Genomic DNA, 12,247 nt, shown 5'->3' on the forward strand with positions numbered 1-12,247 from the left:
TACTCTCTACTATTCAATATCAAAGGTGTAAGAAGTATGTAGTTTTGGCGACGAAATGATCAAGTAGAAGTGTAAGCAGAATAAAAACATAACCACCCCAGTAAGTATATAAAACCTACTTGAGTACTCGTGAAACGGAGTACTTCGTTACTTGCCATCTATGGTCATGACTCATGTGGTTTTGGTCGCAATTGTTTCCAAAAAATCTCAGAAACGGTCGGCCCGCGTCCCTTTATTACGCAGCTAAAGAGCGATTGTGGCGTACAATCGATTTCCGTATCAGCGACAATTACACATTCAGAGAGATCGCCGCTCGATACGTCACGCGCGGTAATTATTACCTCACTATCAGCCCGCGCGTAATTACTAACGATGGCAGGTGTAGAAAACCGAAATTGCGATCTTATTTCATTCCTAAAAATGTCTCTTTAACGATTGGTTTTGATAGAAATAAGCGATTCGCTGAATCTAGATTAAAACATTTTCGCAACACAACTTGATCAAGGCCGTGGGAAGCCAGCTGCCAGGCTTGGGAGCATCATTACAATAGCATCTTGAAATGCTACGCAGCTTGGCCCCGATACCTACGCTTTCTTCGAAGAGGTTTCAATATTATGGCGGCTATTTCCTAACAAGTATTTCAGACCGACTGTACACTGGACGTCTGAAAACTGTATAGTGGAAGTAAAATCGAAAATATCTACAGAATTCCAAGTAGAAACAGTGATTTTCATGCAAGCATTCGCCATAAACACTAAAAACTGAGTAGTTGAAGTAGGCCTAAATCCTAACCACTCAAGTAAATAGCGCAAGTAAGCAAAAAGTGCTCGAGAATACTCTGAAAAGTAGTATATTCCAGGCCTAGTTTACTCGACACATACTCAACTCAGTCAGAACTAGACATTGCCACCCCAGTGTAATGTAAGTGTTCCTCGTCTAGGTTTGTCGCGAAAGAAGCAGAGGTAGTAGTCTAATGATTCAGCAAGTATTGCAAGTAGCATTTCAGGCCTAGTTATTCCTAAAATCATGACGAATCGGGAATGTGTGCAAGCAGGCAGAATGTACTCTTGTAATATGAAAAGTGCAAATGCTTTGTCACTGCCTACCCCTTGTTGTATTTAGAAACGTAGTTTCTGGAAGCCAACCCGAGCTATATTTTCAATATTTCATCAAATATTACAAACTCCACGAATGACTACACGACGACTCGAATCCCGCGGGAATGGCGTTTGGAATGACGCGTCTGGAATGGTCGAAAATCTGCCAAGAGCCGTCTGGAGATATCGTATTTCGAAAATTCATCTATTTTTGGATAGAAAATTGCCGGTTTGGTTACTGATATTTTCGAACGAATTAAATAGAGGTGATAAATGTTTTGCATCGCAGACTCTTCGCAGAGAAATTTTTCCCGAGTCTTTGGTTTGGCACGTTCTTGAGTCATGTGACATTAACTGCAAGTGGGTCGTACAAGAAGGTCGAGTAGAGTTTGTAAACTTGCAGTAATGGATCCAGTGGTTATGTTTTTAGGCTTCTCCAACTCATAAGTATAGGGCGAATTTATTGACAAGTCAAATTAAGCCAAAATTTTGTCAAAATTGTAGCGTTAGGTCAAAAAATTGTCAAAATTGTTTACAAAGTCAAAGCCTTTTTGCAACCTGCATTTCGTTTGTATCGTAGATGTTTGCACTGTCGGTGAACTTATCATTTGACATTTTACAGCTTGTAGCCTACTTTATAGGCCTACCGTCGTAGACGGCCCATTGTCTGCTCGTTGTGAATCATAAACGGTCAAACGAAACAAATAGGTTGACATGGTGTTGTGCTCAACGTACCGCATTATCCCAACTGAAGCAAAACCGCGTGGGCAGGGCATTGGTTCGTATTTCAAGAAGAGCATGATGAAATATTGTGATGTAGACAACATCGTCAGAATGAAGCAACACGGTGTGTCACCAACAGTATACGCACAACTTCAGTGTTGCCAGCCAACAACTGCTGCTGTTGAACGTTCTTATTCTCTATTCTTGGCAGCTACTTAGTAAGGTCAGACACTTCCTACCCGAGAATGTAGGAAAGTATCTTCCGTTGTACTACAACAAATTTTAATTATTTTTACCACAATGCGTGACGTAACTACTGGAATTTTTAATAGGTTCAGATTTCGGTAAAATAAAGTTTTTTCATGTAAAAGTTTGTCAGTTTTCAAGTCAAAAAAGCTTTTTCATGTCAAACTACTTCGTAACGACATACAGATCCAACCAAAAATGAAGTAGTACAATTCTAACATTATGTGGGAAAACACCCAATTTACATACATGATGTCAAAATTTGGTAAAAATCGAGTTCTTTAGGGTAAAAAATGTCTAAATTTTGATTTTTTCATATCAAAATCTTGCGTTTTTAGGTTATAAAAATTGCGCTACTCATAAGAGATTTCGAGACGAAATTACATTGCATTTGATATCGCAGATAGCAGCTACGGGATGTGCTTGTATCAGTGAAATAGTCAACACGACCAGGTGAAATATCCCACGCCACGTATAATGTTTATTAAACATTTTTTTTGAAAATTGGGCATATTTGTAATGTTACTCGTCATTTTGCGTTATTCATGAAGCTCTGAATTTCAGCAGTAGCGATATCCGAGTAAATCTTAAATAAGTTCTTGAAACTGTTTGCATGAGTAGTTTCCAGATATACATTAGATACATCTACTTTCTCTTTAAGTAGTTTTAAGATGTTTTGGAAGTTGCTACTTCCACTAGAGTTAAGTAGGAATTGACAACACTACTTCGACTTCCCCAAATATCAACGCTTTGACATCCTCTGGGCGTAAATGTGGGCGCAATGGTAGAGCCTAGAGATTAATAATGTTTGGGCCGTGTCTCTGGCTGCGAATATTATTTGTATCACCAATTCGCCATTCACCAGCCATTACTATACTCAAAGTCTCGTTGCAGCGAATTCGCCGCAGCGTCACAATTTATTTATCACTGAGCACTTTGCCAACGGGTTTGGCCAATTTTCGATCATTCATTGACAGCAATGGATCCATTCAACCCCGGTGGGGTTGGCTACAGATTTTGGGATTAATTCATCAGACGGTAGCTCTACCGGAAAATTGGATATTCGCTTCAACGATTGCCAATGACTTCAATTCAATTACATTTAGAATTCGTGACAAGTCCAATCGCTTACAAAACATGGTGACGCCTCTGTCAACAGCCTGCGCGATTGTTACGACACAACAGTCGATCAAACGCCGTTTTACAATTTCCTGTCTTCGATAAAAGCTTGTGTTTGCTGTGACCCATAATCAATCTGTCGAAGTCAAATATTTGCGACGAATTGTGCCATCACAAGCCATAGGTTTTCATTTCCCTTGTTTGATAACAAACATTAACACCGAGGCTGAGGCAACGTCACCATAGGCTATTCTTTAGAGGTATCCTAGTTGTTTTCAAGGAGCTACTTTCGAGCAGGGCTGCGCGAAATAGAGTGCCCAAGTGATTAGGTTCCAATTCGGGTATTGCCTATGATGACGTTAATAATCAACTATAAAGGTAAAGAGTACCTTTTGTAGCCTATGTTACACGTATTCAGAATATAGTTCGTTGTTCATGATGTTTGGACTGCTATAGTCATTTACACCGGGCCGATATTTCGATCGTGATTCCTGATCTGCCGACTTTTAGCACGGTCCACTTTCGTTCTAGGATTTATTGTAAGACACAGCTTACGCGGATCATATGTATCCAATGTATTTTATAATTCTTGACCATGCGGACTAGACATCGCGCTTTGTGATAATGACGATAGCCGAAAACTACTACCGGAATTGCCATTTCTTTGAATATATAGGCTTGTGTAATATGCTTGGTAATGCTCAATGCTGATTGTTGAGTTACGACCAACCCAAGCTTCGAGCCTCCCGCAGTGTGAAGATAGTTTCGACTCGAAACATTACAATACATGCTTGGATTAGTGTATCGGAATCGTTGTTGTCAGCCCTACTTGCCAAGTGCTCCATCCAACTGTAGATAGGTTTCAGTAGTCGACACAAACTTGCAATTTCGCGAAGTGCCTCCCGGTTGTTTTGAAGATGTGACTTGTCGGAAGTACAATTCTTGTTTATATTGGTTGGAGCTACCGAATAGCCGTACAGCATCCATGCATGCGTCTAACACTTGACGCAAAACTCATAGTTTCGTTCTTAACCATCAATGTATAGATTTAAGAGGCTAAATCTTTGTTCACTAGCCTACAAATCGCTTTTCGATGTCATTAGCGAACTCCAACGAAACTTTAGGAAGGCCATTACATCAATATCAAGATACCACAACATCGACTGGCATGTCGCGATTAACCTCCCAGACGCGTTTCGAATGATAACGAGCTAGAGACTGCTGTCTGTGACAAAATAATGATCGTGTTATTTGTTGATTGTGGCGTCAAACTTGTATTTAATGATCGCGGCCAACACGGGACTTGAGAAATGGAAAAGGCTGGGAATACTACGAATGGCTCACAGGCTGCTAGTTTGATTCGCAAAGCAAATAAACGGAATGTATGAGTAGCTTGTTAACTCGTTGCTTGGTAACAACATGGTTATAAGCCTGTGGTCTGGCACGAGGCTTAAATCGTCTTCGAATTATAACTGCATCTCATTGCATGGTCGAAAGACATTGAAATGTGGATGGCTGCTGTCGATTCTCCTGATATAGAGGCAGTCTATGTTTAGATGCCCAAGGCAGATTTACATTTTAGATCGAATATTCTTTTTGATTTAAATTTTTCGGCGGCCTAATGTTTCTTGTTTTCGCGTGGAAGTAGTCGAAATCTCGATAGCGATTTCACGCTCAGAGTAACAACAGCAGTGTGTTTGTCTGAGATATGCCAGATTCTGCTTCAGTAGCGAATTGCGTGTGAGGCTGAAACAGCCTAGGCACCGTAAGACAGTCAGATTTGGGAGTTTTAGCGCAAAGAAAGGTGATTAGTAGGACTGGGCAAAATCGACTACCTCAGTGATTTGATTCTTACTCGAGTATTAGGTAGGTTTACCACACGTCCTCTTTTAAGAGGATTTGTCCTCTGTTTTGACTTTTTTGAAAGTGTCCTTGGAGGACGCCCTTTGGTCCTCTCTTTTGAGATTTTGTCCTCTTATTTGAGAATTTCGATCCAATGTACGGCCAAATTCGACTGAGATGCCGTAAATCAGCACCGCAGTGACGCTCCGGCGGGTATTTCGGGAGCTGAGCCGGAGTGTTGTCCTTTTATTTAGTCAACCAACTGATAATGTGAAGGAAAAAAACAGTATTTTGGGCGCTGAGCGAGAAAGTTGAGCTGTTTTTTAGTCAACCGACTACGAAGTGGGAAAAATTTACCATATTTTCAGGATTTTCCTCCGATTTTGAAAAAGTGTCCTCTTTTCAGATTTCCAAAATATGGTAACCCTACTATTAGGTCTCTAGTTAAGCATTGCAGTATCACTCGTTTTAACATCATGGGAGCACATACGACGTAGAAGGTTAGATATGTACCTTCTATGAAATCACGAACACAATAACGCTACTTTTCAACCACATTTAAGATTTTATTTAGCATTTTTTCGGCAATACCGACTTGATTACACTTCGTGACAATGTTGCGGGTTGATCTCTGCTCTCCATTTATGTTATTTCCACTGATGTGAATAGCTTTGTGATGCGTGTTTCGTATGCTGTCATACGATCAATCCGGGTTTCAAGGCTTCAACCTTGAGAAAAAAGTATCGGGACTGTAATGCTACGTGAAAATATAACTCTTATTTCAAAGAGGGGTATTAGTTTAGGCAATGGGAAATAATGTTTAGGACTTGTTTCGGATTCGAGTACCCGGGCCTAACCGTTGCCAGTCCGGAAACACATGTGAATGAATAGTTACGTGAATGAATGGGATCATGAGTTGCGAAAGTGCGAATCGGTGAAAACTTAGCCATCGGAATCACTCTAATTTACGATCTCTGTTTCAAAACACTCTCCGATCTCAAGTGGCTTCAAGTCTGAACGCGCACGCTGAGTAAACACGACACTGCAAACTAGGCAGAGTCTTACACGCGTTACAGTCGCGAATCAAAGGCCTCACGCGAAGCAACAAGGTAGACTAACTCGTAGTCAGGCTTGTAGTGAGCCATGAGAATTGTGGTTACCTCCAAGGCCGCAGAAACATGAATTCTTCACGTCGTATTTAAAGATATCGGCAGAAAACAGACCTAGCAAAAAGCCGGCTTATCTTTCTGTGTTAGTTTTGCCAGCACGGTGCTATTGAGCCCATTCACACAAGTTTCAATTGTGACGCAAAAGACACATCCGTGTGTTAAATTCGCCGCGGCGAGAAAGTGGTTTTGCAGGAATTGGCCTAGGACTATAAGCCAGATACAATGTTGGCACCCAGTAGACTTTCTAGTCGGTGCAAAGCTGCACCATGAATTGGCGACAGTGGTGGTAAAACTTTACATTGAAATTCAATACTGTAGTACGCATTACAATGGCGAACGGCTCTAGGTAAACTTCAGGCAATGGTTGCGAGCCAGATATGAATAACGCAGTGAGAACGCTAGCCTCAATTTGGCTTCCTAGTAGTTGCAACGGTCACGATCTCGCTAAGAGTCGGCTGCAGTGATAGCAATACTTAAAAGTGAAAATCAGTATCGGATTACGCATAACATCGGGAACGGCTTTAGCGCCAATCTTTCCATGTTATTGAACCGATTTTGTCAAATATATCTCTGCGCGAAGATGGCATATTTGTATCTCAATGATAAGTGTTTTTGACCCGTCTCCTAGCCAACATTCAAGTGCACCAGTCCAGGCATCCCACTGGTATATTTCGGAAAAACGGTGATGTGGCTGCTAAGAAACCCAGATAATCCCAGATCCTATATTTCACCAAATTTCAATCAGATAGCCCTGAAATTGGAAAACGACACTCAAGAATTTCAGTCATACAATTAAATAATATATCTAGATCGAAATAAACCCGAATGTTTTCTGCTGACACTCGTCAGGGGTAATAGTCGGTAACTAGTACATAATCGGAAAGTACAATGTGTATCGACAATGTGAATAATATCAATGAGATATTATTCAATAGTATATTCAAGTTCTGCGCCTCCAAGAAGCTCTTACATTACAGTTAAGTCAACGTAGGAGTGAGTTTAAGTCTGTGATATTGAAGTTCCAATAGCAAGTTTGGAAGTTAAATTAAAAACGCGGGGACGCTAACACGGTATTGTGACGCGATAATTCTAGCAACTCTCCATTCACCCTTTTGGTCTCAAGAGCTTCTGACACAAAATCAACAAATCTGTTCCTAAATCCTGTCAAACAAGGATTTATCCGCCGATGAGAAGCGTCCTGTAGCTACGCGGGAGAAAGGGTGACTGCTGGCAACCGTTTGTGGGAATCAGCCTGGTTTGTTGTCACAAACGGCTGTATATCTCAGTGTATGTATTGTATAATTCACGGACCCAGCATCCATCTACCGAACTAGGCGAGCTACAATCGATGGGGTGTCGGATTTCTGATAACAAAACCATTCTTAGAAACCAGTCTTTTTATGACGCGGGTCAGTCTGACAATAGGCGAGGTCAGTGAAGTACCAGGAAGCATCATTGTCGATTAGTTCGCAGAAAACAAGTTTGTGGAAAGGCCAGGCGAATATATAACTGAGCTGGTTCAGAGAATAAGTTTTTGAGTCGGATATATTTGATGCTATTGGTTGCCGATCATCTCTCAGTATAAGACATAAACAGCTAGGCTAGAATAACAGATCGAATGCTAGACAGAAGACCAGTTTGTGGAAGGCATGTCGACTATACAACGGTGCAGGTTCATATTTAGATATATTTCAGGCCGATGTCGCGTGCCGATCATCTCACAGTATAGGACATAACAGCTAGAATAACAGATCAAATGTTTGCAAATTACATCCAAAATACATGTGCGGTCGTATCAAGATCGGTTTGTTGATTGCGTAAAGTCACGACCAAGCGTCGACAACAAACAGCCCTCAATACTATCTATCGATTCGAAACTGTGTTTTGAAGGCGAATCTTGTAAATTTGTATGGAAAGTCCGCAGATTAGCGATGTCCCATTTCGCCACGGAAACGTAACTTTTCGATTTCATCTCGGCGGTAGATTTTTCCTGTGTTTATTTTGCTGAAGCGTGCGTCTGAGGTGTAAGGCTGCATTTCGACTCGATGCGCGAAGTATATTCGAAGGAGTAACGCCCCGCAAGCAAGGGTGATCAAATTAGTCAACGAAAACGAAATTAGTCATCGAAAAAAGTAGATGTAACTTCGTGAATTTATACTCAAGTACAAGTAGAAGCATGGATTTCCCTTCAGAAAAAGGAAGCCTTCTAATCCTAATTTAACCTAAAAATATGAAGTAGTATTAGAAGTATTGCGAAGTCATAAGCATCTGAGTGAGTAGTTCAAGTGTAGGGAAACCTACTTGATTATCACGGCAAGTAGTACTTCGCTACTGATCACCGCAGTCTGAGGCCATTGCAACAAAGTAGGCCGAGAAAATAAAACTGTTTTTGGCAGCTCTCAAATATAAGGACCGCGTTTTCCATTTGTAATATCGACAGGTGTTGTGCAGCTTGCGATCCCAGCCGAGATTTGTCGAAATTTTTCAAACGAAACGAAAGCGTCCAGTTTTCGGCCCGTTGTCAGCGTTTATTGGTTTCGTGAATCCATGAAAATGAGTTTAGAAAGTTCTACGTTTTGAAGTCGTTTCATGTACCAGCAATGAGATCTAATCTACCGAGAGGCAGGACATTGTTTCTGGCATTCCAAGCCTGCTGTCGATGTCGGTGATTCAGCCTCGGAAGCAGATCTTCTATAAATAACCCGCGGCCTTCTTTGCGAGAACTGGCGATAAAACTGCGTCGCGCGAACCACCAGCTTCAGAATCGAGAGTGGACGCCTTCGCGGAGACAGCTCGCAAGTAGCGGACGTATCATCGAACGTAGAGTTGTTTGCAAGGCTTTCTGCAGTCGCGAGTTCAATAGAGATGCTCATGTTCAGTGAAGTTGGTGTTCATAGATCCATATTACAAATCTATGCGAATGGTAGTGCCTAACTTAACATATAGCTTCCAGAACTACATCCATTTCAGTATAGTTCGTTAAACTTGAAGACTCTTCATGTGTCCCTTATCAATATAGTTAACAACCCAACTATAACAAGTATATAAGCAGGGATTCAAAGTCTCAAGTTTGCATAGGTGACGGGCATCTTGAATATAGCTTTCAATGATACATTGTTTGCGTGTTGTATAATATATCAAACTTGAAGACTTTTCTTACGCGACTTAACGAGAGTCAACGGCTCAACGCCGCAATAACAAGCATAGAAACAGAGATCCCAATGTCAAACTATGAGGTATCGGTAGCGCTCACTATAGCGCTAAATTATTCACTTTAATGTTAACGTGATGCCCGAACCCCAAATTATCTCGCGTCACAACGATCGCGCGATGTTTCGGTGTAAGGACTCAATTGCTACCTTGCCATAGCCTGGCGTTTCGATATGAGAGTGAGATGTATGTCCTAAATATTTTGCTGGACCGATACTTTACTGCTAAGTTCCAAGATCTTACCCTTCTGTGCTGTTTTTTGCTGCTAAATTGGTGTTCTCTATGCATCATTCTTCATTTTGCCGGTGCAAAGCCGCAGTCTACGTGCTAGAACCTGTCTGCTGTCGCGAATGCTAATCAAAATTGTTTTTCTTTTAATAGACGACATAAATAGCTCGTTAACGTATAAGCGTTCCAAAGTGTCATTATTATCATATCGCGATTGTGACCGCACTATGCATCATCAAGCGCAACAATCGTACGCAGTCATGCAGAACAAGAGCCTTATCTACGGAGACCCGTGTGAAAGCGGCTACTCAACGACGACTTCTAGCGAGGAAGGAACCCTGCAGAGAGGATTCACGAAAAAGCAAAATGGTGGATTTGAGAGCGAGTCCTTTCTCAACAACCCGAAATTTCTCGAGATGGTGTCCAGATCGAAGGAATGTGACTACACTTACAGCCCTGCGTCGTCGCACGGATCAGCAGACTCGCCGTTGGCTTTCGGCATTCCAGACCACATTCCTACTACGATAGACGGATTACGCCACGCTGATGATATCACGAGTGTTGATGACGTCAACGTAGCCGCGTTACAAAAGTTTAAAGACAATTTGGAGAATATCAGAACCTACCAAACAGCAAAACCACAGAAACCAGCTTTTAGTTATTATGACCCCTTGCACATTGCCGATGTGACGCAGGGTAAAACCGCAAAGTCTGCGTCACCTTCTTCAAGCAATGGCAGTCCCAAAAAACCGATTCCGATGAGAAGATCCCAAAACAAGCATAGGGGTCCCATAAATTTCTCTTCAGAAGCACCTAAGAACGTTGAAACGTCAATTAAATCAATCTCGCCCGCGGCAGATCATAAATCAGCGTTCGTTGTGGTGAAACCACGTGTTATTCATCGGCCTAGTCCAACAGAAAGTCAATTAACTTACCAGCACACTTGCAGTCACGATACGTGCGATAAAACAAATCCTTTGCCTGCAGCGAGGTCCCGAAAACCACAGAGGCCTGCCTCTCTCGAGATTCAGTCCCCAACAGAACGTATTCCGACTCTGAGTCCCATAGACGGCGGTATCGTGTACATTCCAGCGCAAATCGATGAGAACGGAATCGCCAGACCTGTGGCGAGCCTCGGTTCGAAACGGGAAAGCCGAGTTTGTGCTCGAAACAAGAAGAATTCGAACCGAACCGAGGTCGCCGGTGACGAAGCGGCTCGGTTGCGGGAATATCTCGAAAAAGCGGAAGCCAAAGACTTGAAATACGCTCTGGAAAAACTTTTGAAGTCGCAAGACCCGAACTCTATTGAAGCGATGACAAAACTTTTTCCGACGACTCGAAAGCCAGAAGCGTCTCACTGTCTCCGATGCCACAAGGTAACTACATTCATCAATACTTTTTTTGTTCAAAATTACGATTATTCTCTATTTGAATTCCGGCACTAAACGAATAATTAGACACTGCATTCAATGATTATGATATTTTATCAATCTCGATGTTCAATCACGATTATTCGATTGCGATTATCGATCATTTTGCTGTAAATTCGAGATCTAAACAGGTAAACAGGTTGAACATTGACCGATTACGATTTTTACCCTAGTTTCGATCATATCGTCGTAAATTCTGGTTCTAAACTTGCTATTATTTTGTCAGGACTTCAACCCCAACGAACCGGGCCGATGCATTCTCCCACATCCCGAGAAAATGGTTACCAAAGTCTCTCAAGACGCGATCGGAGCCGACTTTGTGTGCGGCTGTTGCGACGCCAGATTCCGACTCATCCAGATGGACTTTTACGAGGAATCGACAAACGCGTTTTTGACAGGTAAACAGATTTCCTGCTCTGACCTTGAGAAATAGAACTCGGTATCTAATTGCCAATTCGAAATTCGGGCCAGAACAAAATCTGGTTCGGGTACCCCCAAAATCCTCCTGATTTTAAATATTCCGGTAAAAAAAATCCTGCAAAATGTTGCCAATATCGCATATTTTAGTGGGAAATCATAGAAAATTATGCAATTTCACATATTTTGGTAGGAAATCCAACAAAAATCATGATAGTTTAGTATTTTTGTGGTTGTAAAATAATGGAATTTTAAAATATTTCTGCTCCAATACCATTCTAAAACCCGTGTTTTTAAAGCAGTCCGGCTCCAGTACTAAATTAGCCTCTTACTTTCAGGACATTGCTTCAGCGGCTCACACACAACCGACCCGAGCGACGTCGACTACAGATCAAAGCGATGTGCCGCCAAATCCTGCGTGGATTCAGGATGCGTCGAGTTGTACGTCTAGATACGACTGTGCGCCACTTCAAACTTCCAAAGTCAACTACGACAAAAACAATGAGATGACAAAACGGAAACTGATTTCCGTCGACAATCGAGACACTGTCACGCGGCAATCTGGGATTCTTCATGACGTCACGCTATTTAATGACGCAATGACTCTGTCGGTCGTAGAGCTACATTCCTTGATTGCCTTTTCATTCCTTTATCTTATTCTTAAACTTGATTTTAAATAGTTTCCTTTTTATCAAATCATCCTAATTTATCATGCAATACAATGAAAATCACGAGAGATTTTGCAGTCTTTTTGATGAAGGTCAGC

At 41.7% G+C, this 12,247-nt stretch overlaps 2 protein-coding genes and 1 long non-coding RNA gene across 3 annotated transcripts in view; 2 read left to right on the top strand and 1 right to left on the bottom strand.

Annotated features, from left to right (window-relative positions):
• LOC145436202 (uncharacterized) overlaps positions 1-12,247 on the top strand; it is a 236,855-nt gene that overhangs the window by 25,961 nt on the left and 198,647 nt on the right. The gene's annotated exons all lie outside the window — the stretch shown is intronic.
• Positions 3,051-9,748, bottom strand: LOC145436349 (uncharacterized). Its single transcript, XR_013914280.1, has 2 exons — positions 9,650-9,748; positions 3,051-9,108 (listed from the first exon to the last, which is right to left on the bottom strand). It is a non-coding gene; the product is annotated as an uncharacterized LOC145436349 (long non-coding RNA).
• LOC145436068 (uncharacterized) lies at positions 9,126-12,217 on the top strand. Its single transcript, XM_080313348.1, has 3 exons — positions 9,126-11,010; positions 11,291-11,462; positions 11,820-12,217. The coding sequence occupies exons 1-3, from the start codon at positions 9,757-9,759 to the stop codon at positions 11,930-11,932; spliced, it is 1,539 nt and encodes a 512-aa protein (XP_080169474.1). The 5' UTR covers positions 9,126-9,756; the 3' UTR covers positions 11,933-12,217.

This window comes from Botryllus schlosseri, chromosome 1 (assembly GCF_051294905.1).
Source record: "Botryllus schlosseri isolate E-star chromosome 1, Bs_hap1, whole genome shotgun sequence".
Classification (NCBI taxonomy): domain Eukaryota; kingdom Metazoa; phylum Chordata; class Ascidiacea; order Stolidobranchia; family Styelidae; genus Botryllus; species Botryllus schlosseri.

What these genes read in the sequence shown, in the direction of transcription:
- LOC145436068 (XM_080313348.1), top strand. Translation starts at nt 9,757, where the DNA reads ATGCTAATCAAAATTGTTTTTCTTTTAATAGACGACATAAATAGCTCG. An exon ending in ACTGTCTCCGATGCCACAAG is followed by an intron (nt 11,011 to 11,290) that starts GTAACTACATTC and finishes TTATTTTGTCAG; the next exon opens with GACTTCAACCCCAACGAACC. An exon ending in GACAAACGCGTTTTTGACAG is followed by an intron (nt 11,463 to 11,819) that starts GTAAACAGATTT and finishes TCTTACTTTCAG; the next exon opens with GACATTGCTTCAGCGGCTCA.